The sequence below is a fragment of the Rhinoraja longicauda genome, chromosome 15 (assembly GCF_053455715.1).
Source record: "Rhinoraja longicauda isolate Sanriku21f chromosome 15, sRhiLon1.1, whole genome shotgun sequence".
Lineage (NCBI taxonomy): Eukaryota > Metazoa > Chordata > Chondrichthyes > Rajiformes > Arhynchobatidae > Rhinoraja > Rhinoraja longicauda.
Genome location: NC_135967.1, coordinates 9,620,691 through 9,647,623, shown reverse-complemented (window position 1 = coordinate 9,647,623; position 26,933 = coordinate 9,620,691). Strand labels below are relative to the sequence as shown.

The following is a 26,933-nucleotide window of genomic DNA, read 5'->3' as shown; positions in this document are numbered from 1 at the left end:
CAGGAACAGGGTACTGATTGAGAATGATCAGCCATGATCACATTGAATGGCGGTGCTGGCTCGAAGGGCCGAATGGCCTCCTCCTGCACCTATTGTCTATTCAGACTAATTATGTTGGGTGTGAGGGAACATTCGTGACGCCTCTTTAAATGATTTTTTTTTAAAGTTCAGTTTAGAGATACAGCGCGGAGACAGGCCCTTCGGCCCGCCGAGTCCGTGCCGACCAGCGATCCCCGCACATCAACACTATCCTGCACACACTAGGCAGGGACAATTTACAATTTTACCAAGCAAATTAGCTTCCAAACCGGTACGTTTTTAGGGTGTTGAAAAATCATGAGGGTAATAGATAGGGTAAAGTGTTGCAGTGCTATTTTTTTAGGTGCCGGAGCGGCAGCTGTTATATTCCCCGCTAGTTTAAATTCCCCGCTGTTTATTTTGGCTTTTTTTGTACAGAGATGCCGGAGCGGTGCTCCGTGACCCCCGGCAGCACTGCGCCCCTGGGTAAAGGTAAATGCACAGAGTATTTCACCCAGGTTATGAGAATATAGAACAAGAGCACACAAGGTTTAAGGTGAGAGGGGCAAAATTTAATAGGAACCAGATGGGCAACTGTTTCCACTCAAAGGTTGGCGGGTGTATGGGACGAGCTGCCAGAGGAGGTTGAGGCGGGTACTACAACGGCATTTAAAAGACATTTGGACAGGTACAAGGATGGGAATGGTTTAGGGAGATATGGGCCAAACGCGGGCAACTAGCTTAGATGGGGCATCTTGGTAGGGTATGAATGGGATGGGCCGAATGGCCTGTTTCCGTGCTGTCTGACTCGACGGGCGGAGCTACCGCTAACAGTCTGGCTGGACGCAATCACAGCAACAGCAGAGCGCCTCTGAAATATGTAGCCGTCAACTTGCACCTTCGTTCCAGGAGTTGCATGTTATCCATTTTATAAGCGCATCAATCTGTAGCGTTGCTGGTGTGCAGATTTAGCGTGCGGAAGGTTGTGTGTTCATCATTTTTAAGGTGGAGACACAAGACCCTGCAGATGCTGGAATCTCGAGTAAAACGCGACAGATCGGGTAGCGTCTGTGGAGGGAAATGGACTGACGACGTTTGTGAATTCCCTCCACAGATGCTGCCTGACGGATGAGAGGAGGATCTTATCGAAACGTATAAGATTATTAAGGGGTTGGACACGTTAGAGGCTGGAAACATGTTCCCAATGTTGGGGGAGTCCAGAACAAGGGGCCACAGTTTAAGAATAAGGGGTAGGCCATTTAGAACTGAGATGAGGACAAACGTTTTCAGTCAGAGAGTTGTGAATCTGTGGAATTCTCTGCATCAGAAGGCAGTGGAGGCCAATTCTCTGAATGCATTCAAGAGAGAGCTAGATAGAGCTCTTAAGGATAGCAGAGTCAGGGGGTATGGGGAGAAGGCAGGAACGGGGTACTGATTGAGAATGATCAGCCATGATCACATTGAATGGCGGTGTTGGCTCGAAGGGCCGAATGGCCTCCTCCTGCACCTATTGTCTATTGACCTGCTGAGTTCCTCCAGCAGATTGGTTTGTTTTAATCTTTTTTTTAGGTATAGCCGGGTTGGGTTTTTTGGGGGGGGGGGGGGGGGGGTTAAGAGTGGATGAGTAATTTAACTGATGATATTAGACCCAAAGTGCTGGAGTAACTCAGCGGGTCAGGCAGCATCTCTGGAGAAAAGGGATTGGTGATGTTTCGGGTCGGGACCCTTCCGAAATACTGGAGACGCAATAAACCGCAGGAGCTGGAATCTTGGTACAGGCAGCATGTGTGGAGGGAGTGGACAGACGACGTTTCAGTCTGGACCCATCTTCACACCCTGTTAATTCACCGTAATGCTTGGCAGAGTTGCTACCTCGCACGCCAGTGCACACACACAGCGCCCTGAGAGACATTTGGAGTGCGGAATGTCAACAATAGTTTTTTCAAATCTTTTATAAAAGTGAATCTGAAATAAAAATAAAAAAATGCTGCAAATGAATGCTAAGTAGGTCAGGCAGTTTCTCTTCCGCGAGAGAAAATCAGAAGCGGCAGCTCATTGAACTAAGAAGTATAAGAAAATAACTGCAGATGCTGGTACAAATCGAAGGTATTTATTCACAAAATGCTGGAGTAACTCAGCAGGTCAGGCAGCATCTCAGGAGAGAAGGAATGGGTGACGTTTCGGGTCGAGACCCTTCTTCAGACTTCTTTGTTCTGGTAGCCTCTGGAGCAAAGTGGACCAAGTGGACTAAGCAGCCCTGGAAAATTAAAAACAACTGTGATAGTAGAATAAGAAAATAACTGCAGATGCTGGTACAAATCGATTTATTCACAAAATGCTGGAGTAACTCAGCAGGTCAGGCAGCATCTCGGGAGAGAAGGAATGGGTGACGTTTCGGGTCGAGACCCTTCTTCAGTCTGAGGAAGGGTCTCGACCCGAAACGTCACCCATTCCTTCTCTCCTGAGATGCTGCCTGACCTGCTGAGTTACTCCAGTATTTTGTGAATAAATACCTTCATTGAACTAAGAAGGTCAGCCGTTAGATGGGCATGCAGCGGGGACACAGGCCATTCGGCCCACCGTGTCAGTGTTGTCCTTCACACCAATCCTATACTAATTCCAGTTTTTTAAAATTCTCCCCCATATTGCTATCATGTTTCCCCAGATTTTATCCCTCATTCATGCACTCGGCACAATTTACAGAGGCGAATTCTGAACCTTTTCATACCGCTAGATTCATTTTCTCCAGGGATGCTGCCCCGCCCGCTGAGTTACTCCAGCAATTCGTGTGTCTCTTCCTTCCTACATTTACAAACCGTCACATCCTTGGAATACGAGACGAGGCCAGAGCACCCAGAGGAAACCCACACGGTCACAGGGAGGACGTGCGAACTCCGTACAGGATCGAACCCGGGTCTCTGGCGCTGTGAGGCAGCAACGCTACCAGTCGCGCCACTGGAACCTGAAAGATTGATTGTGTTTCCCTCTCAGGGGGATGCTGCCTGGCCCGCTGAGTGTTGGACACGTTGCTGGTAATGACTGTCCGCGGGAGATGAGCTAGTTTGGGGAGAACGAGGGAAGGTTCAGAGCATCTCTCACTTATTTATGGGATGTTGTACAAGCAAACGGGCGACTCAATGGCGCAATTTTTAGATCGGCCACCTCGCACAACCAGAGATATGGGGAAATAGACACGAAATGCTGGAGTAACTCAGCGGGACAGGCAGCATCTATGGGGAGAAGGATTGGGTGACGTTCACCTTCTTATAGACAATAGACAATAGGTGCAGGAGGAGGCCATTCGGCCCTTCGAGCCAGCACCGTCATTCAATGTGATCATGGCTGATCATTCTCAATCAGTACCCCGTTCCTGCCTTCTCCCCATACCCCCTGACTCCACTATCCTTAAGAGCTCTATCCAGCTCTCTCTTGAATGCATTCAGAGAATTGGCCTCCACTGCCTTCTGAGGTGGAGAATTCTTCAGAGGAAGTGTCTAGACCTGAAACATCACCTGGCTGAGCGCACAAAGGTTCATCAGGTAGATTCATGGGACGGAAAGGTTGATCTCTGAAGTAAGGATGAGCAGATTGGGGCCTGTGATCATTGTATTTTAGAAGAATGAGAGTTGCTCATCTTAAAACTTTAACATCTGAGGTGACAGACAGGGTGGTCTTGGTGGATGGGTCCCCTATTAGAGATGTGCAGAACCAGAGGCCCTCCTTCATTCAGTTCGCTCTCTACACTCACACAGACTAATATGTTCTGAAGCGCTGTGAATGGAAGTTAACATTCTGCCCGACCCCCCTCACAGTGTTAGGCCCATCCATCTCATATTGTCGGTCTACAGGAGACTCTCTGACATCTGCTGGGGACAATGTCCCTTTCACCTGTCCCCCAGTGTTTCCCTGCCCCCAGTCTCTCTACCACCCCACTGCCAGTGTGTCTCTGTCTGCCCGTCTCTCTAGCACCGTCTCTGCCAACCTGCTTGGCACTGTCTCTACCTGTCTGGCATTGTCTCCTTGTCCATCTGTCATCCTGTCTGGAGCTGGAGCGGTCTCTGTAAGCTTGTCTGTCACCGTCTGCATCTGGCAGTGTGTCTGACCACCTGCCCGTCTGCCATCCTGTCTCAAACTGGAACCGACTCTCTGTGTTTGTCACTGCCCCTGCCAACCTGCCTCTCGCACTGTCTGCCCACTTGTCTGCCACTGTGATTGCCTGTCTGTCTGCACTCATGCTGTCTTCCACCTCGTTGGCACTGCCTTTGCCCGCCTGTCTACCTCTGTCTGTCTGTCTGCCTGTCTCTGTCCGCTTGCCTGGCACACTCTGTCTGCTAGCCACCCCCTGCCCGGCTCTGCCTGTCCAGCACAATCTCTGCCCACTATTCTGCCACTCTCTCTGTCTCTGCCTGCCTAGCACACCCACCACCCACTTCCCTGGCACTGTTTCTCTGCCCCAATCCCTCCTGTCTGGCTCTGTCTACCTGGCACTCTCTCTGCCCGCTTGTCTGGCGCTGTCTGTATGTGTGTGTCTGTCTCTGCCCACTTGCCTGGCACAGTCTGTGTGTGTGTCTCTGTCTCTGCCCACTTGCCTGGCACTCTGTCCGTGTGTGTCTGTCTGTCTCTGCCCACTTGCCTGGCACTCTGTCCGTGTGTGTCTGTCTCTGCCCACTTGCCTGGCAGTCTGTCTGTCTGTCTCTGCCCACTTGCCTGGCACTCTGTCCGTGTGTGTCTGTCTCTGCCCACTTGCCTGGCACTCTGTCTGTCTGTCTCTGCCCACTTGCCTGGCACTGTCTGTCTGTCTGTCTCTCTGCCCACTTGCCTGGCACTCTGTTTCTGTGTGCGTCTGTCTCTGCCCACTTGCCTGGCACAGTCTGTGTGTGTGTGTCTGTCTCTGCCCACTTGCCTGGCACTGTCTGTCTGTGTGTGACTGTCTCTGCCCACTTGCCTGGCACAGTCTGTCTGTCGCTGTGTGTCTCTGCCCACTTGCCTGGCACTCTGTCTGTGTGTGTCTGTCTCTGCCCACTTGCCTGGCACTCTGTCCGTGTGTGTCTGTCTCTGCCCACTTGCCTGGCACTCTGTCTGTGTGTGTGTCTGTCTCTGCCCACTTGCCTGGCACTGTCTGTCTGTGTGTGTGTCTGTCTCTGCCCACTTGCCTGGCACTGTCTGTCTGTGTGTGTGTCTGTCTCTGCCCACTTGCCTGGCACTCTGTCCGTGTGTGTGTCTGTCTCTGCCCACTTGCCTGGCACTGTCCGTCTGTCTGTCTCTCTGCCCACTTGCCTGGCACAGTCTGTCTGTCTCTGTGTGTCTCTGCCCACTTGCCTGGCACAGTCTGTCTGTGTGTGTGTCTGTCTCTGCCCACTTGCCTGGCACTCTGTGTGTCTGTCTCTGCCCACTTGCCTGGCAATCTGTGTGTGTGTCTGTCTGCCACCACTCCCTGCCCGCTCCCCCCACAGCCAGCCTCTCGCCGCTGATCCAACGTGCAGACGCCGAGCGTCAGTGGGTGTCAGAGGGCCACAGCGAGTCGGCAGCAGCTGCTCGCCTCGTCGCTCCTGTAACCCGACACTTGCCCGCCGTCTCCCTCCCTCCCTCCCTGCCCGGCCCGGCCCTCTCCCAACCTCCCGCGGCCAGAAGACCCAGAGGCACAGCCCCACTGACCATGGCCCGAGCCCTGCGAGCTGTGCTGCTGTGCGCCGCTCTCACCCTCCTGCTGGAGCGAGGTAAGGCGATGGTTGTTGTTGCATCCTCTATCTGGGTGTCTGTCTAACTCTCTGGGTGGATCCGACCGCCGCTCCCATTATAACGGGGCTGGGTTTGCTCCTCAACGCATCACTCCATCCTGTTTACCCCCCCCCCCCCCCTGCACCAGGCTGGAGGCGCGCTGTAGAAGCAGAGCCTAGCCTCCCTGCAATATAGACAGAGAGAGCCTGGCAGAGGATGAGAAGGAAGGATGTCCGTGCATTTATTGTGGGTGTGAATTAACAATGGCTTGGAGCCGGACCGCCGCGCCGCACTGCGCACTGGCTTGCGGGTTGCAAGTGAATAATATTGCCCGTTTCTCTCTGTCCCTCCTCCCCCCCCCCCCAACTCCACCCCAACCCCACCCTCTATTTCACCCCCCCCTTCACCCCCTCTCTCTTGCCCCCTCACCCCCTCTCTGACATCCCCTCTCTCTTGCCTCCTCACTTCCCTCTCAACACGCCCTCTCTCACCCGCCCTCTCTCACCCGCCCTCTCTCACCCCCTCTCTCTCACCCCCTCTCCCTCACCCCCTCTCTCTCACCCCCTCTCTCTCACCCCCTCTCTCTCACCCCCTCTCTCTCACCCCCTCTCTCTCACCCCCTCTCTCACCCCCTCTCTCTCACCCCCTCTCTCTCACCCCCTCTCTCTCACCCCCTCTCTCTCACCCCCTCTCTCTCACCCGCCCTCTCTCACCCGCCCTCTCTCACCCGCCCTCTCTCACCCGCCCTCTCTCACCCGCTCTCTCTCACCCCCTCTCTCTCACCCCCTCTCTCTCACCCCCTCTCTCTCACCCCCTCTCTCTCACCCCCTCTCTCTCACCCCCTCTCTCTCACCCCCTCTCTCTCACCCCCTCTCTCTCACCCCCTCTCTCTCACCCCCTCTCTCTCACCCCATCTCTCTCACCCCCTCTTCACCCCGTCTCTCCCCTACACTCTCTATCCCCCCCTCACCCCCTCTCTCTATCCCCCCCTCACCCCCTCTCTCTATCCCCCTCACCCCCCTCTCTATTCCCCCCTCACCCCCTCTCTCTATCCCCCCTCACCCCCTCTCTCTATCCCCCCTCACCCCCTCTCTCTATCCCCCTCACCCCCCTCTCTATTCCCCCCTCACCCCCTCTCTCTATCCCCCCTCACCCCCTCTCTCTATCCCCCCTCACCCCCTCTCTCTATCTCCCCTCACCCCCTCTCTCTATGCCCCCCACTCTATCCCCCTCACCCCCTCTCTCTATCCCCCCTCACCCCCTCTCTCTATCCCCCCTCACCCCCTCCCTCTATCCCCCCTCACCCCCTCTCTCTATCCCCCCTCACCCCCTCTCTCTATCCCCCCTCACCCCCTCTCTCTATCTCCCCTCACCCCCTCTCTCTATCCCCCCCTCACTCTATCTCCCTCACCCCCTCTCTCTATCCCCCTCACCCCCTCTCTCTATCACCCCCTCTCTCTATCCCCCCTCACCCCCTCTCTCTATCTCCCCCTCTCTCTATCCCCCTTCACCCCCTCTCTCTATCTCCCCCTTTCTCTATCCCCCCTCACCCCCTCTCTCTATCCCCCCCCTCACCCCATCTCTCTAATCCCCCCTCTCTTCCCCCCTTTCCCCCTCTCTCTCTCCACCCCACACCCCCCTCAGTCCCTGCTGTTTGGGGGGTCGGGGGGGGGGGAGTGGATTACTGGGCTCCTGAGGGTTAGGGGCTGCTCCAGATTGAGTTGTTGGCAGTAGTGGGATTGCAGTGAGGGGTGAATATGAGCAGCCATTGAGGGGCCCTGCAGAGGATAGGGGCTGGAGTGGCAGTGAAGGCGAGGGGTAACTTGGCATCAGACCCTCATTACCCTCTAAGCCTTGCCCACGGCCCCAGGGCACACATTTAGAGTGGGATTCGTAGCAGAGACGGGGAGCATAGGCTTGAAAGGCAGCAGTGGGCCTCTGCTTCTTGGCACAATAGCAAGATCGGATCTCACTGATTTCACCAGCCAGATGAAAGGCTACTCTTTGAGTTCATTGGATTGCAAATTCTGAGTCGGCAAGTCCCGAAATGACAGGTTTCTTGTATCTTCAAAGTACATTTGTGTTAGAATTATGGCGTGGTGTGCATGATACGATTTTTGTTGTTGTCGCACGCATTGATGTTTTGAGCACAATGTAACTTTTAAGCGGTGGCCTCTTAAAGAAAGGTTTATAACTCACATTATTCAGCATTTGTAAATATGAAATATCTAATACCAGAGGGCTTCGCTTTAAAGTGAGAGGAAATAAGTTTAAAGGAGATGTGTGGGGCAAGGTTGTTTACACAGAGGGTGGTGGGTGCCTGGAATGTGGCAGCCAGGGGTGATGTTGGAGGCAGATTCGACAGTGGTTTTTAAGAGCCTTTTGGATAGGCACATGGATATGCAGGAAGTGCAGGGATATGGATTATACACAGGCAGATAAGAAGGAATGGGTGGGTGATGTTTCGACTCGAGACCCTTCTTCAGACGACCCGAAACTTCACCCATTCCTTCTCTCCAGAGATGTTGCCCGCCCCGCTGAGTCACTCCAACATTTTGTGTCTACCTTCGATTTAAACCAGCATCTGCAGTTCTTTCCTATACAGGCAGACAAGAGTCGGTCTTGGCATCATGTTCAACACGGACGTTGTGGGCTGAAGGGCCTGTTCCTGTACTGTTCTATGAAATATTGTATCAGATTATAGAGTTGCAGAAGTGTGCAGTGCAGTAACAGGCCCCTTGGACCTCTGCCCAAACCGGCCTGTTTTGCTCATCTACATTCGTGCTATCTACCTGCATTGGATCCATACATTCTTGGACTTGCCTGTATAAATATCACTGAAAAATAGGCTTGTATCTGACTCCACCACCTCTTCCGGCAACAGTGGCGCAGTGGTACAGTAGAGCTGCTGCCTCACAGCCACAGAGACCCGGGTTCGATCCTGACCTTGGGTGCTGTCTGTGTGGAGTTTGCACAGGGGCGGCCCTGTGACCGCCTGCATTTCCTCCGGGTGCTCCAATTTCCTCCCACATCCCAAAGACGTGCGGGTTTGCAAGTTAATTGTCCCTCTGTAAATCGCCCCTAGTGCGCAGTGGGATAACTAGTGAACTAGCGTGGACTCGGTGGGATGAAGAGCCTGTTTCCGTGCTGTATCTCTGAACTAAGTTCCACATTTTCATCCACTCTCTGTACAAACAAAAACACTTTCCCTTCAAATTCCCTCCACTACTCCTTCCCCTCACCTCAAACCTATGCCCTCTTGGGTTTTTTTTGGTACCCCTCTCGTGGGGTGGATATCTAGTGTTGGGTATGTCGGACTTTAGAAGAATATTTGAGCTGTGTAAAATAAGCATGCGTTGCTGTAATAATATTGGTGAGAGTAAATGAACCAAAACGACGATGGTGTCATTCATTTTGTATCTCTGCCTGAATAAAAGACGGTTTCTACAACTAAGGGTGGTTGGCTGGGCACCTGTGCCATCTGCAAAATTAATAACATTGATGCGTGGCCAGAATAAAGTAAATATTGCATATATTCTGAAAAAGATTAAAGGAAGTAAAATGAGAGGAATAGGTCAGGTAGAAGCACAGATTTTCTTGCCCAGAGTAGGGGAATCAAGAACCATAGGTTTTCAATGAGGGGGGAAAGATTTTAATGGGAACCTGAGGGGTAACCTTTTCACACAATGGGCAGTGGGTCTATGGAACGAGCTGCCAGAGGAGGTAGTTGAGGCAGGTACTATCGCTGTGTTTAAGAAGCATTTAGACAGGTGTTGGATAGGACAGGTTTAGAGGAATATAGGCTAAACGCAGACAGATGGGACATGTTGGCCATTGTGGCCAAGTTGGGCCGAAGGACCTGTTTCCACGCATTTAGACTCCATGACTCTATAAAGCAGGTAGGTGACACTTCAGTCGGAAGAAGGGTCCCGACCCGAAACGACATCTAACCTTTTTCTCTGGAGATGCTGCCTGACCCACAGAGTTACTCCAGCCTTTTGTGTCGATCTTTGGTATAAACCAGCATCTGCAGTTCTTTTTTTATTAAAATATAAAGTGCCTTAATTGAGGGATTGCAGGCAGTGCATTTGGCGTTATTAGATGAATCTGTCAGCTATGTAAATCGTGCATTATTCTGGAAGATAATGTCATCTCACTTGCCGGGAGTGCAGAGAGGACAAAATGGAAGAATGAGATTACTGGAATTTTCTTACAATGAAATAGAAGAGTTGCTTCACAGAGATAAAAGTGACACAACCAAATGGGGGGGGGTTGCACATTGAGATATGTGCAGAAAATTCTGGATTTGTGATTTCTAACATACATTTTTACGTTTTTTGATTCCCTCAAAAGGAACCTACAGGCTTTGGATTTAAGATATGAGCAACACCATAACTTCAAATTATTTGAGCAAGCATCCTTCCCCCTCCACCCTACTCCCTCCGCTCGCCCCGCCTCACTTTATTTTATGCAGATCTAATAATTCACAGTAAATCCCCCGATAATCTTACATGCCCTCTTGTTTATGGGTACCCCTGTCGTGGGGTGGATATCGAGTGTTAGATTCGATGGGCCGAATGGACTACTTCTGCTCCTATGTCTCATGAGCGTATGCTTAAAGCTGGACAACCATCCCAATCAGATTCTCCTGTCATTGGGATGTCCATAATGCCCTTTTAGTTCACCTTTATTAGATGCCATGCGCTATTATAATAATTATTTCAGTAAACAAGGGTAACTTTAAAGTGAATACATAAGGAACTGCAGATACTGGAATCTTCTGCACAACACCAAGCGCTGGCGGAACTCAGCAGGTCAGGCAGTATCTGTTGCGAGAAATGGACAGACGCCATTTTGGGTCGGGTCTGCATGGGAACTGGGGCCCCAATGAGCGGAAAAGGATGCGGACAGCACCACCTAGTGAGCTGGATGGTGAACCATCGGATGGATGGCAGATTATTGGAGTTTTGTTGCATACTGAGTTCCCGGGGCCATTTCCAGTGATGGTTCTGTGCGTTTTGCATCTAAAGCTGTCCATCATCATCCATATGAACAGAAGCTATTTCTTGATTGCCGTGTTGTCCTTGATGCCTGTACTTAGATTTTTTAAAATATTTTATATTTAGAGATACAGTGCGGGAACAGGCCCTTCAGCCCACTGAGTCTGTGCCAACCAGCAATCACCCTGTTCACTGGCACTGTCTTCCACACTAGGGACAATTTACAATTTTTTACCAAAGCCAATTAACCTACAAACCTGTATGCCTTTGGAGTGTGGGAGGTAACCGGAGCACACTGGAGAAAACCAATGCAGTCACAGAGAGAATGTAAAAACTCCATAAAGACAGCACCCTTAGTCAGGTTCGAACCCGGTTCTCTGCTGCTGGAAGGCAGCAACTCTACCGCTGCGCCACAGTGCTGCCTTAATCTCTGGTTTAGTGGGGTTAGTTCAGGATAGTATAACTGATTTATTGAAAGATACTTCATGAAAATGAGCCCTTTGGCGCATCGAGTCCATGCTGCTCATCGATCACCCACTCGATCAAGCGTGCAGGTGCAGCAGGCAGTGAAGAAAGCGAATGGTATGTTAGCATTCATAGCAAGAGGATTTGAGTGTAGGAGCAGGGAGGTTCTGCTGCAGTTGTACAGGGCCTTGGTGAGACCGCACCTGGAGTATTGTGTACAGTTTTGGTCTCCTAATCTAGCATTAGAGGGAGTACAGAGAAGGTTCACCAGATTGATCCCTGGGATGGCAGGACTTTCATATGAGGAAATACTGGATAGACTAGGCTTATACTCGCTGGAATTTAGAAGACTGAGGGGGGATCTTATAGAAACATATAAAATTCTTAAGGGGTTGGAGAGGCTAGATGCAGGAAGATTGTTCCCGATGTTGGGGAAGTCCAGAACCAGGGGTCATAGCTTAAGGATAAGGGGGAAGTCTTTTAGGACCGAGATGAGAAAACATTTCTTCACACAGAGAGTGGTGAGTCTGTGGAATTCTCTGCCACATAAGGTAGTTGAGGCCAGTTCATTGGCTATATTTAAGAGGGAGTTAGATGTGGCCCTTGTGGCTAAAGGGATCAGGGGGTATGGAGAGAAGGCAGGTACATTGAACGCCATTCAATATGATCATGGCTGAGCTGGATGATCAGCCACGATCATATTGAATGGCGGTGCAGGTTCGAAGGGCCGAATGGCCTACTCCTGCACCTATTTTCTATGTTTCTATGCTCATCGATCACCAACTCGCTCTAGTTGTATGTTATCCTACTTTCTCATCCACCTCATGCACACTCAGGGCAATGTACAGAGGGCCAAATGACCTACAAACCCGCATGTCTTTGGGACGTGGGAGGAAACCGCACCTAGAGGAAACCCATGCAGTCACAGGGAGAAGGCGCAAAGTGTTGGAGTAGCTCAGTGGGTCAGGCAGCATCTCAGGAGACCATGGATAGCTGATGTTTTGGGTCGGAACCTTTCATCCAAACTCCATACATACAGACAGCACACAGGGTCAGGATTGAACCCGGATCGCTGGCACTGCAAGCCATTGCTCGGATACAATTCAAAGAATCATTTTACGTGGATTGTATTGTGTAAGTTTCTGGCTCTTTACACGAAAGAAAAACTACCAATATCATACACAAACTGTCTGAATAGCATCACAGCATCAGAATAACAATGCAGACAAGCTATTGTACACAAATCTACCCATCAGACTGTAACAATAGGAGCACAGTCAGACCACACTGACTTCCGCTGCTATTAAATAAAGTCATCACTTTTCTGCTCATTGGTCTCAATGATTTCCTGCCTGATTTCCACAACTCTCGATTCCCCTCTAGTTCAAAAGCACATCTATCTCAGCAGTTGCCACAGCTGTCTCTGGTTCAATGGTGCTTTATTTGTCACGTATGCAATTGCACAGTGAAATTCATATTGCATATATTACACGTGCGGGCGCCGTTATGTTTTGGCGCCATTTCCAAAGTCAGGCCGTGCGTTCAATGTACTGGAGCAGTTCCCACAAGCCGATGTTCGTCTCCTTCCTTGGCCACCTTTGTGCCCCAGGGTCGTCTCCTGCAGCCGACCTTGTAGGCGCTGGAGGCATTAGCCTGCTCCACCTTCCCACCGGCCCTTGCTCCTCACTTCCCACGTCTCCAGTGGCTCCCTCCCGGTCCCTTTGGCCAGGCCCCACGGTCGGACGAGCCTTCGGCCGGGTTCCCGGCCCTGCCGACCGCCAAACCTTCGGGTGGGACACCCGCCGACCGACAAGCCTTTTGGGTAGAGAATTCAAAGATTCACAAGACTCTGAGAAAATAAAGTCTTCCTTAACTCAATATTAAATGGGTGCCCCGTAAGACTTTGCCAACAAGTTCTAGATTTCTTTCATCATTTTTCACAGTCTTTTTATCACGCAGAAAGTGGTGGGTTTGTGGAGGAGTTGCCAGAGGAAGTGGTAGAGGCGTGTATATTATTATCGGTTTATTATTGTCACGTGTACCGAGGTACAGTGAAAAGCTTTGTTTTGCTTTGTTTTGCCCATCAAATCTGATGATACTGTTCATAAATGCAATCACTCTTAACTCAAGTACAAGAGATAGAATGAAGGGCCCCACTGTGCCAGAGACTCGGGTTCAATCCTGACCTTGGATGCTCTCTGTCCGGAGTTTACATATATGTCCTGTGACAGCGTGGGTTTCCTCTGGGTGGTTTCCTAGTGTGTAGGGAATGAACTAGAAAGTGGGATAACATAGAACTGGTGTGAACAGGTGATCAGTGGTCAGCACTGACTCGATGGGTTCCCATGCTGTATCTCTAATCTAAAAGGAGAAACGGTACTAGATTTACAGGTAGAAAAGAGATTTAAAAGAGAAGGCAGATTGTGTTGGAAGATTGTAGATTCTGCTCTGAGACCAGCATGCAAAGTGTCACCACGTTCCGCCACCATCTTGCCGATGTTCTGAGGGTTCTGAAGCTTTGTTTAATGCTAAAAAAGACAAAGTGCTGGAGTAACACAGGGGGCCAGGCAGCATCCCTGCAGAACATGGATTGGCGATATTTCAGGTTGGGTCCCTTGTGCTGAGGCCAGGCGCCAGCTCTCGGCCATCTCCTCGTAACCCCCTCCTCCCCCTGACCGTGACCCCACAGACGAACACCAGGCCATCATCTCCCCCCCCCCCCAGACTGCTTTTCAGATCTCACCACCTCCTGTGATCTCCCTGCCTCAGCTTTCTGCGCTCCCTCTGTTTAATGCTTTCATTTCCATCACTTATCCCAGCTGGAGGGAACTCGAACATAAAAATGACATCCCAGAGTTAACTGGTCCTTAAAGCATTTGTGGAAATTATAACTCTCAGCTGGTCATTATTGTTTGGTTATGTGTCCTAGAGTGACCTTTTGTTGTCTTCCCAAGGTGCTGTCTATTCTGTTCCTTGCAATTACTGGTCACAGTGATTGATGTAAGTAATTAATGGTTTTAATAGAGGTTATTATTTGTTCAATACAGATAGAGTCATAGAGTCATACAGTGTGAAAACAGGACACTTTGGCCCATCTTGCCCACCCCGACCAACCTGCCACATCTACACTAGTCCCAGATATAACGAATACAGAGCTAAATATGAGAAGAGTGACGTTCCATCCGATGTAACACCTAGTTGTAATTTTACACAGTATTGCAGTGAGTACCATAGAGTTGTACAGCATAGGAACAGGCATTTGGACCCACTACCTCTATTCTGACCATCATGCCTATCTATACTAATGCCACTTGTCTGCATTCATTCCGTATCCCTCTATTAATTAGTAAGGGTGTCAGGAGTTATGGGGAGAAGGCAGGAAAATGGGGTTGAGAGGGGAAGATAGATCAGCCAGGATTGAATGGCGGAGTAGACTTGATAGGTCGGATGGCCTAATTCTGCTCCTATCACTTATGAACTTATGAACTCCATGCCTTGCTTATTCAGGTACTTGCCCTGATACCTCTGAAATGTTGTTTGTGTCCTTGCCTCCATCAGCACCTCTGGCAACTCATTCGGATACCTGCCACTCTTTGTGTAGAAAAAAAATTACACCTCAAATCCCCTTAAAACCCTACTGTTGATGAGCTTCATGCTCATAGCAAGAAATTTTTATTGCACCCTGGAGTATATGACAATAAACTAATCTAAATCTGAATCCTAAATCAAAACCTTGAAACCCTCTAGTTTTAGTTAGTTTAGTGTATTGTCACGTGTACCGAGATACAGTGAAAAGCTTTTAGACAGTAGACAATAGACAATAGGTGCAGGAGTAGGCCATTTGACCCTTCGAGCCTTTTGTTGCGTGCTAACCAGTCAGCGGAAAGACAATACATGATTACAAACGAGCCATCCACAGTGTGCAGGTACACGATGAAGGGAATAACATTCAGTGCAAGATGACATCCAGTAAAGTCCAATTAAAGATAGTCTGAGGGTCTCCAACGAGGTAGATATTAGCTCAGGACTGCTCTCTAGTTGTTGATAGGATGGTTGCTTGTTAACAGCTGGGAAGAAACTGTTCCTGAATCTGGAGATAGACACAAAAAGCTGGAGTAACTCAGCGGGACAGGCAGCATCTCTGGAAAGAAGGAATGGGTGACGTTTCGGGTTGTGACCCTTCTTCAGACTGGTGGGGGAGGTGTGCCTTTTTAACACTTCTGTATCACCTGCCTGATGGGAGAGGGGAGAAGAGGGAGTGACTGGGGTGAGACTCGTCCTTGATTATGCTGGTGGCCTTGCCGAGGCAGCGCAAAGTGTAAATGGAGTCAATGGAAAGGAGGTTGGTTTGTGTGATGGTCTGAGTTGGGTCCACAATTCTCTGCAATTTCTAGTGGTCATGGATGGAGCTGTTCCAAACTATGCTGACCTGCATCCCGATAAAATGTTTTCTACAGAGCATCTGTGGAAGTTGATGAGAGTTGTTGGGGACTTGCCGAACACCCTAAGCCTTTTAAGAAAGTGGAGGCGTTGGTGTACTATGTTGGCCATTGCTTCAATATGGATGATCCAGGACAAGTCGCTGGTGATATTTAGTCAGGAACTTGAAGCTTTCAACCATCTCTACTTCTGCGCCATCGATACATACCGGATACCGAAGTCGATCACTATCTCCTTTGGTTTGCTGACATTGAGAGAAAGGTTGTTGTAACTGACACCAGATCACAAGGTTCTCAATCTCCATCTACAAACAATATCCTTTCATTCCTTGCTTATCAAGAATCTATCCATCTCTGCTTTAAAAATATATTGAAACACTCTACTTCCATTTGTCATTTGAGAAAGGAAGTTCTAAAGACACTTGACTTGACACTTGACTCCAAAGACGTACAGGTATGTAGGTTAATTGGCTGGGTAAATGTAAAAATTGTCCCTAGTGGGTGTAGGATAGTGTTAATGTACGGGGATCGCTGGGCGGCACGGACTTGGAGGGCCGAAAAGGCCTGTTTCCGGCTGTATATATATGATGATGATGATGACTTTCTCTGAGGGAGGAAAAAAAATCCTAATCTCTGTTTTAAACTGTTGACCCCTTATTTTTAAATGGTGACTTCTCATTTTCCAAGAGGTTGCTTAGCTTGGTTTTATTCTCTATAGTTTCCTCAATCTGCCCAATAGAGGAAGTACTTCAAGAACATTATGAAAGCTGCAATATCTGATGTGTGTCATAGAGTTTGTGGCTAGAGTTTTAATAATTTTTATAATATTTTTCATAATCTGCAGAATCAGCGCAAATTAGTTTCAACACATTCACGCCTATTAGATCCACATACATAATCTGCAAATTCATCTGAATTAATATCTGGAAAGGCGTGCTAATACATCTTTTAACAAAGATATTTTCATCGCCTCACAACTCAATCAGAAGTGGCATCAGATAAGACTTTGGTGCTCCAATCTAATTAACCTCTCTTCCCAGCTCATTTGATTTTTTTCTTCCTCTAATTCTCTCTTTTTAAAGTAAGTTTTATAATTTCTGCTTAAATATAACTCGTATCAATGCACATTAGTAACCCAGAGGCTGCTACTGACAAACGAGAGATATAAGTTCAGATCCCAGCATGGCGGTGATGGGTGGCACGGTGGCGCAGCGGTAGTGTTGCTGCCTCTCAGCGCCAGAGACCCGTGTTCGATCCTGACTATGGGTACTGCCTATACGGAGTTTGCACGTTCTCTCTGTGACTGCATAGGTTTTCTCTGGGTGCTCCGCTTTCCTCCCACACTCCAAAGACGTACAGGTTTCTAGGTTAATTGGTCTCTGTAAAAATTTCCCCTAGTGTGCAGTGTATGGGTGATCGTTGTTCAGCGTCGACTCGGTGGGCCGAAGGGCCAGTTTCCACGTTGTATCTCTAAACTAAACTAAGTTTGAAGCACACAACTAATTCGTCTGGATTGAAGTTATAATTAAAACAAAACTATTATCAGTAATGTTGACCATGAAGCTAATAGATGGATATTGGGGAAAAAACTCAGAAAATGATTAACTCAGTGGGTCAGGCAGAATCTTTAGAGAACATGGATGGGCAACGTTTTGGGGTGGGACCCTTCTTCAGACTGATTTTAGTGGTGTGGGAGAGGGAGTGAGAAAGTCTAGCAAGTAATAGGTGGATGCAGGTGAGGGGGGGGGGGGGGGTTGGACAAAGGCCAGAGATGAAAAGACAAAAGGTGTGAGATAAGGAGAGTGAAACGTGAGGCCAGAGGAATACAGGAGGAAGAAAGGGAGGAAGGGTAAAAAGGATGGATGGGGGGGGGGGGGGTTAGGTTAGTTACCTAAAACTGGAGAATTCAATGTTCATACCATTCGGCTGTAAGCTACCCAAAGGGAATATGAGTTGCTGTTCTTCCAGTTTGCGTGTGGCCTCACTAAGGCAATGGAGGAGGTCCAGGACAGAAAGGTTGGTATGGGAATGGGAAGAGGAGTTTAAATGGTTGGCAACCGGGAAACCCCGCTGGTCTTGGTGGACTGAGCGCCAGTGTTCGGCAAAATGGTTGCCTGGTCTACGGTGGATCTTGCCGGTGTAATTAAAGCCGCGAGGCTCACTATTGGTCTCCAGGGGAGGAAACCTGCCATTCTAACCTGGTGTGGCCTATGTGTGACGCAAGACCAAGGGTCAGTTCTTCAATTCTGTCACAACCATGAACGGGTTTGAAACATTCCACCGCAGCAAGTCTACCGCTGTGCCACTGTGCCGTCCCTACTCCAAGCAATTTCTGCAAGCTCCTGTCTAATACCATCGAAATTTGCCTTGCCCCTATTTCAAACTTCAACTTGTGGATCAGTTCTGTGCTTTAATGGGAGCACCTTGGGACAAATAGTTTAATATTCAAATATTTAAATATTTAATACTTTAGTATTTAAAAGCTAATTGAACAACAGTCACTGGTCCTAATGTGCCCCCCCCCCCCCCCCCCACTGACACCTCATCACCTGCCCTGTCCTATCTCCCAAGTGCAGGTTAAACTTTTCCCTCCCCTCAGTAGGACCCTCTATATTTTAACTGAGGAAACATTTCTGAACACATTTGTAGAGTGCCTCTGAGGAGTTGGTGCAGAGGGCAGGGATTTAGTTTTCTCCACCATTGGGATCTCTTCTGGGGCAGGGGTTGTTGTACTTCGTGGTCCGGTATCTGTTATACCTTTGTTATGACCCTGGAAGGTCCACAAGTACACGTGTTTGAAAGCTGGAGCTTAAATCCAGGCTGTTTATTCCACGGCCACCTGGAACCAGAGTGACCACCAAATCACCTCATTCTCTTATATACATGCTACTACACGGGCAAACAAAGTAGTCCTTGTGATACAACAAAGTAGTCCTTGCAATATCACAACATGGGTGACCTTTACAAAAGGGACGAGTTGTACCTTAACTGGAGGGGGACCAACATCCTGACAGGCAGGTTTGCTAGTGCTACAGGGGTGGGTTTGGTGGAGTCAACAACGTGGAAGTGTGTGCGTGGAGTTAACGGGAAAGCGAGTGCAGGCGAGGTCACGGAAGTCTCCAGAAATAACAGGGACAGAAAGGTTAAAAAGGGGGAGGAGAGTAAGGTGGGGTAAAACCAGGATGGTTGTGAGAGGAGGTGTGGTCAACACAGGATTGAAGGTATATTTGAATACACGTAGCATAGGGAACAAAGTGGATGAGCTAGTAGCACAGTTGGAAATTGGCGGGTATAATGTTGTCGGGATGACGGAGACGTGGCTGCAAGAGGATCGGAGCCGGCAGTGGAATATTCAAGGCTACACATCCTATTGGAAGGACGGACAGTTGGGCAGAAGGGGTGGGGTAGCACGGCTGGTAAGGAATGAAATTCAGTCCTTAACAAAGGGCGACATAGCATCAGTAGATGCAGAGTCCCTGTGAGTAGAGCTGAAGAACTGCAGGGGTAAAAAGACTCTAATGGGAGATATTTATAGGCCCCCCAAACAGTAGCCAGGATATGGGGTACAAGTTGGCGTGTAGGAAAGACAATGTGAGATTTGAATATGCTGATAGACTGGGAGAATCAGGCTGGCACTGGACCCCAAGAGAGAGAATTTGTAGAGTGCCTCTGAGTTAGTTTCTTAGAGCTGCTTGTAGTGGAGCCTACCAGGGATAAGGCAATTCTAAATTTAATGTTGTGCAATGAACCTGATTTAATGAAATAACTTAATTTAATTGTAATTAATTTATTATTAGCCAAGTATGTAAACATACAAGGAATTTGATTTGCCAACAGTCATACAAAAAAAAAACAAGATACATAACCACATAAAATTAAACATAGACTTAAACAGCCACCACAACGACGTGTGGGAATCCCCAAGTCACACAGCATAAGTGGAGTCTCACAGCCCTCAGTTCAATGTCCGGGCTGCACACACACGCTCCTTCACCGTGATGTGACAAGAGTTGTACCGACCGCTGTCACTCTCCCTGCAGTCCCTGTCCGCCCGAACAGTCAGAAAGCCGTCCACACTCGCACTGGACTCTGGGATGTCCTCTTGGCACCATGTCCCCGCAAACACCGCGATCACTGCACTCACTGCACTCCCTCTGAGTCCTCACCAGTGCAGGCAGCACGGCCATCTTGTTTTTTTAGCAACCTCACATCCCCCACTGTGATGGAAGGCAAATAACTTTTACCTTCTTTCCTTCTTTTCTCTCGTGGTCGGGGCAATCAGTGAGTGGGTTAGCATACGATAAGCGTTGGACAGCACTGGGCCTGTACTCGCTGAAGTTCAGAAGGTTGAGGGGGGAGCTCATTGAAACCTACAGAATAATGAAAGGCATAGATAGTGTGGATGTGGAGAGGATGTGTCCGCTGGTGGTAGAGTCTAGGACCAGAGGTCACAGCCTCAGAATTAAAGACCGCTCTTTTAGAAAGAAGGTGGGGAGGAACCTCTTTAGTCAGAGGGTAGTTAATCTGTGGAACGCATTGCCACAGAGGGCTGTGGAGGCCATTTATTCACAAAATGCTGGAGTAACTCAGCAGGTCAGGCAGCATCTCAGGAGAGAAGGAATGGGTGACGTTTTGGGTCAAGACCCTTTTTCTTACTGATATCAGGGGGGCGGGACAAAGGAAGGATATAGGTGGAGACAGGAAGTTTGAGGGAGAACTGGGAAGGAGGAGGGGGGGGGAAGAAGAGAGGGACAGAGGAACTATCTAAAGTTGGAGAAGTCAATGTTCCTACCGCTGGGCTGCAAGCTGCGCAAGCGAAATATGAGGTGCTGTTCGTCCATTTTCCGGTGGGCCTCAATATGGCACTGGAGGAGGCCCATGACAGAGGTCAGACTGGGAGTGGGAGGGGGAGTTGAAGTGCTCAGCCACCGGGAGATCAGGTTGGTTAAGGCGGACTGAGCGACGGTGTTGAGCGAAACAATCGCCGAGCCTGCGTTTGGTTTCGCCAATGTAAAGAAGTTGACATCTAGAGCAGCGGATGCATTAGATGAGGTTGGAGGAGGTGCAGGTGAACCTCTGTCTCACCTGGAAAGACTGTTTGGGTCCTCGGATGGTGTTGAGGGGGGAGGTAAAGGGACAGGTGTTGCATCTCCTGCGGTTGCAGGGGAAAGTGCCCGGGGATGGGTTGGTTTGGGTAGGAAGGGACGAGTGGACCAGGGAGTTACGGAGGGAACGGTCTCTGCGGAACGCAGAAAGGGGATGGGATGGGAAGATGGACATTTTTGAGGCAGAAATAGACAACTTCTTTATTGGAACAGGTGTCAAGGGTATGGGGAGAAGGTAGGAAGATGGGATTAGGAGGCAGAGATCAGCCATGATTTAATGGCGGTGTTGACTCTATGGGCCAAATGGCTCAACCTAACTGGTGAAGGTTATTATGACAACCCTATTATTCTTGCAACTTTTGTCAATCTCCATGCTATTTGTTTATCTAATTCCCGTTGACTATTTAGCATAACAAGTTCAGATGTTGTAAGAGTAGAATCAGGCCATTCGGCCTGCCTTTCAATCATGGCTGATCTCTGCCTCCTAATCCAAATTTTCTGCCTTCTCCCAATAACCCTTGACACTAAGGAAGACACAAACAATCTCCCAGATGTTCTAGTGGCCAGAGGACCTAGGGTGACGGAGGACCTGAAGTAAATTCACATTAGGCAGGAAATGGTGTTGGGTAGACTGATGGGACTGAAGGCTGCTAAATCCCCAGGACCTGATGGTCTGCATCCCAGGGTACTCAAGGAGGTGGCTCTAGAGATTGTGGACGCATTGGTGTTCATTTTCCAATGTTCTATAGATTCAGGATCAGGTCCTGTGGATTGGAGGGTAGCTAATGTTATCCCACTTTTTAAGAAAGGAGGGAGAGAGAAAACAGGGAATTATAGACCAGTTAGCCTGACATCGGTGGTGGGGAAGATGTTGGAGGCAATTATAAAAGATGAAATAGTGGCACATTTGGATAGCAATAACAGGATCGGTCGGAGTCAGCATGGATTTACGAAGGGGAATCATGCTTGACTAATCTTCTAGAATATTTTGAGGATGTAACTTGGAAAATGGACAAGGGAGAGCCAGTGGATGTAATGTACCTGGACTTTCAGAAAGCCTTTGATAGGTCCCACATAGGAAATTCGTGGGCAAAATTAGAACACATGGTATTGGGGGTAGGGTACGGACATGGATAGAAAATTGGTTGGCAGACAGGAAACAAAGAGTAGGGATTAAGAGGTCCCTTTCAGAATGGCAGGCAGTGACTAGTGGGGTACTGCAAGGCTCAGTGCTGGGACCGCAGCTATTTACAATACACATTAATGATTTAGTTGAAGGGATTAAAACTAACATTAGTAAATTTGCAGATGGCATAAAGCTGGGTGGTAGTGTGAACTGTGAGGAAGATGCTATGAGGATGCAGGGTGACTTGGACAGGTTGGGTGAGTGGGCAGATGCATGGCAGATGCAGTCTAATGTGGATAAATGTGAGGTTATCCACTTTGGTGGCAAGAACAGGAAGGCAGATTATTATCTGAATGGTGTCAAATTAGGAAAAGGGGAAGTACAACGAGATCTGTGTGCCGTTGTGCATCAGTCACAGAAAGTAAGCATGCAGGTCCAGCAGGTAGTGAAGAAAGCTAATGGCATGTTGGCCTTCATAACAAGAGGAGTTGAGTATAGGAGCAAAGAGGTCCTTCTGCAGTTGTGCAGAGCCCAGGTGAGACCACACCTGGAGAATTGTATGCAGTTTTGGTCTCCAAATTTGAGGAAGGACATTCTTGCTATTGAGGCAGCGCAATGTAGGTTCCACAAGGTTAATTCCCTGGATATGTTGAAAGAATGTCCCTATGTTGAAAGACTGGAGTGACTAGGCTTGTATACACTGGAATTTAGAAGGATGAGAGGGGATCTTATTGAAACATATAAGATTATTAAGGGATTGGACACACTAGAGGCAGGAAACATGTTCCCGATGTTGGGGGAGTGCAAAATCAGGGGCCACAGTTTAAGAATAAGGGGTAGACCATTTAGAACGGAGATGCGGAAAAAGCTTTTTCACCCAGAGAATTGTGAATCTGTGGAATTCTCTGCCTCAGAAGGCAGTGGAGGCCGATTCTCTGGATGCTTTCAAGAGAGAATCAGATAGAGCTCTTAAAGATAGCGGAGTCAAGGGAAATGGGGAGAAGGCAGGAACGGGGTACTGATTGTGGATGATCAGCCATGATCACAGTGAATGGTGGTGCTGGCTCAATGGGCCGAATGGCCTACGCGTGCAACTATTGTCTATTATCTATTGGCACCCGTTCTAGTCAAGAATTTGTCTATCCCTGCTTTAAAAATATCCTCTGGACTATCCAGCATGGAAGCAGGCCATTCGGCCCACTGAGTCCATGCCGTTCAGCGATTCCCATACACTAGCACTATCGCACACATGAGGGACAATTTACCATTTTTTCCAAAGCCAATTAAACTATAAAACTGTATGTCTTTGGAGTGTGGGAGGAAACCGGAGCACCCGGAGAAACCCCACACGGTCACAGGGGGAATGTACGAACTCTATACAGACAGTGCCCGTAGTCAGGTTTGAACCTGGGTCTCTGGCACTGTAAGGTAGCAACTCCACCGCTGTGCCACTGTGCCACACCTATCCCCCCTCTTATTTCTCAGTTGCACCCATAAACACTCACTGGGCAATCCCTCAGTAATTTCATCTTGGACTACTGACATTCTCCTTAATAAAAAGTGCATCATCCCCATCTCTCTTTCCTCCACCTCTATCCTGCATGTAGCACCTGCACCCTGCAATATTAAGCTGCCAGTCCTGTTCCTCCAGTAGTCATGTTTCTGCAATAGCTATAACATCCCAGTCCCATGTAGCTCTTCATGCCTTGAGTTCATCTGCTTTATCTGTCAGATCTCTTGCATTAAAATAAATGCAATTTAATGCAACTGTCTCTCCTCGTTCCCTGTGGTCCTCCCTCCTGTCTTATCCGCTGAACTTGTTATCATTGACTTCTGCATCAACTGCCTCACACCTGCCGCACTGCTGCTTCGGATCCCATCCCCCTGAAAATCTAGTTTAAACCCTCCATAAAAGCACAAGCAACTTTGCCCACCAAGGTCTCCCTCCGTCCTCCATTTCAGGTGCCATACGTCCCTCTTGTACAGGTCACCTTCGACCCACAAGATCTACCAATGGTCTTGAAATCTGAATCTCAGTCCCCTGCACCAACACTTCAGCCACTCATTCGTCTGTCCTATCCTACTCCTAACCTCACTAGCAGGCGGCAATGGAAGCAATCAGAGATTACTACCCTCAAGGTCCTGCTTTTTAACCTTTTGCTTGACTTTTTATCCTCACTCTGCAGGATCTCAACCATTTTAGATTTGTTTTGTTAAAGTTTAGTTTATTGTCACGTGTGAAAAGCTTTTGTTGTGTGCTAACCAGCCAGTTGAAGGACAATACATGATTACAATCGAGTCATCCACAGTGTACAGATTCATGATAAAAGGAATAACGTTTAGTGCAAGGTAAAGTCCGAATAAAGATAGTCTGAGGGTTTCCAGTGAGGCAGATATTCCTCAGGACCGCTCTCTAGTTGTCGATAGGATGGTTCAGTTGCCTGATAACAGCTGGGAAGAAACTGGGAAGAAATAGGGTTTTTCCCTCTGTCATTTGTGCCAGTGTATACAACGACTTTTTGTTGCTCAACCTCCCCCGTGAGAATGTTAAGCATCTTCTCCGAGACATCCTGGACCCTAGTAACAGGGAAGGCAACACGCCATCCTGAAGTCCTGTTTGTGGCCATGGAATCTCCTGCCTGTTCCCCGATCAAATCCCCTATCACTCTAGCCCTGCCTGACTTCTCAGTGTCATCCCTCTCAACAGTACCCAAGCTTTCCACAGAGACCGTTCCCACCGCAACTCCCTTCTTCAATCATCCCCTTCCACCCAAACCATCCCCTCCCCAGGACCCTTCCCCTGCAACTGCAGGAGATGCAACACCTGTCCCTGTACCTCCTCCCTCGACTCTGTCCAGGGACCCCGACAGTCCTTTCAGGTGAGGCAGAGGTTCACTTGCACCTCCTCCAACATCATCTACTGCATCCACCGTTCCAGGACTTCTATACATCAGCAAGACCAAGCGCAGGCTGGGCAATTGTTTTGCTGAACATTTACGCTCAGTCTGCCATGGCCGACATGATCTCCCGGTTGCCAAACACTTTACTGACCCATTCCCATACTGACCTTTCTGTCCCGGGCCTCCTCCACTGTCGGAGTGAGGCCACACACAAATTGGAGGAACAGCACCTCATATTTCACTTGGGTAGCTTACACCCCAACAGTATGAACGTTGATTTCCCCAATTTCAAGTAACCTCTGCATTTCCTCTTCCCCCCCCCCTCCCCCCCACCCCGTCCTACTAGTTCCACTGTTCGCATCATTGTATCCCTTCATTATCACCTCTTCCCCAGCCAACAATGACCCATTGTGGGCTCCACCCTTCCTTGGGCACCGTTGCCGGTCCTGCTTTGTTCTGATCTTTCCCTACCTCCAGTTCCCTCCCGTCTACGGTCAGTCTGAAGAAGGGTCCCGACCCGAATCGTCACCTGGTCCTTTTCTCCAGAAATGCTGTCTGACCCGCTGAGTTACTCCAGCACTTTGTTGTGTCAATCCCAAAATGTTATGCTTGTTTTGATGGGAATGGTGCTCGTTTTGATGGAAACTTCTGCCGTCTCTGCCTGCTCCCTTTACCTTTCTGCTTGCACCTTGGGCGTGACCACCTCACTCAAACTCCTGTCTATGATGCTCCCAACATCTCATGACCCTGAGTGCACTTCCCACAGCTGTAGCCACTTGGGGCAGCAGAGGATTCCATGATATCCCATATCACAGAATGCAGACAGTACAGCACAGGAACAGGCTCTTCAGTCCACAATCCCTGTGCTGATCATGATGCTCGGATAAACTAACCTCCCCTGCCTGCACGTGATCCATATCCCTCCATCCCCTGCATAACCATGGACTTATGTAAAAGCCTCTTAAATGCCACTATTGCATCTGCCTCCACCAGTGCATTCCAGGCATCCATACCAAAACTTGCCACATATATCTCCTTTAGAAGTTCCCCCTCTCACCTTAAGGTCTTGACATTTTCCACTCAGGGACAGAAGTTCTGACTATCTACCCTATCAATACCTCTTACAACTTTATATACTTTAATCAGATCTCCCCACAACCTTTGCTGTTCCAGCATGTCCTGTTCTTTATGGTATTACTTGGAAAAAGAGGATATTAAAACATTTTTGCAACACATCCTCGCCCTTCCAGGGAAAATAACCCAAGTTTGTCCTGTTCTTTGTGGTATTACGTGGAAAAAAAGGATACATGAAAACATTTTTGGAATATCTATGCACTGTGATGTGCTGAAGTTATGCTTGGTACAATTGCAACTCATGTGATTGTGTTGTGCAAAATATGATTGAACTTGATCCCTGTCATTATTCATCCACTCCATTATTGTTGTGTCATGAAGATGAATTTGGACCTGAGATCGTGGTAATTTTGCACCAATTACCATCTTCTCATCTGTTAGAGATGTTGGATAAAATGAGAATTAGTTCATGAATAGGATGTTCTATCAGACTGGGATGGATAGGATGTTCTACCAGTTCATGAATAGGATGTTCTATCTAAGCTGGAGACACATGGAACTGCAGATGCTGGTTTACAAAACAAGGCACAAAGTGCTGGAGTAGCTTAGGCAGCATTTCTGGAGAACATGGATAGGTGACGTTTTGGGTCGGGACCCTTCTTCAGCTGGTCTTCATGATGGGAATACCGCCCTTGTATTTCTCAAGGTCGTTTTACCTCCTTGATATTGATTGTTATGCCATGTTTTGACTCTTGTCACTTGAATACTTGCCTTTTCTTCCCTGCATGCAAATAATATTTGAAATGATGGTGCACAAATAAACGTTGTGGAATTATTTTCCCTAAAAATGGTGAAGCAGCCACATTGACGACTGATGCCAACTAAAATTAACTACAGGTCCACCACCGATTTCGTCGGTACCCTTGGTTCCACAGCCTTGCGAGATTATCCATTTTGTCGGACCAACAGAGGTCACGTACCTAATGATACAACAATACACTAGTAGCCCACTAATTATACACCTCCCGTGTCTCCAAACTGCTAGAAACTTAAATAAAACTAATCTTAAACATAAATTAAACATGCTT

General features: G+C 48.6%; 1 protein-coding gene across 1 annotated transcript in view; it reads left to right on the top strand.

The window, feature by feature from the left end:
* Positions 1 to 458: 458 nt before the first annotated feature.
* The window catches only part of cd99l2 (CD99 molecule-like 2), a 162,525-nt gene continuing 136,050 nt past the window's right edge, over positions 459 to 26,933 (top strand). The window contains exons 1-2 of the mRNA XM_078412665.1: positions 459 to 510; positions 5,472 to 5,735. Coding sequence (XP_078268791.1) covers positions 459 to 510; positions 5,472 to 5,735 — 316 coding nt within the window. The remainder of the gene's footprint in view (positions 511 to 5,471; positions 5,736 to 26,933) is intronic.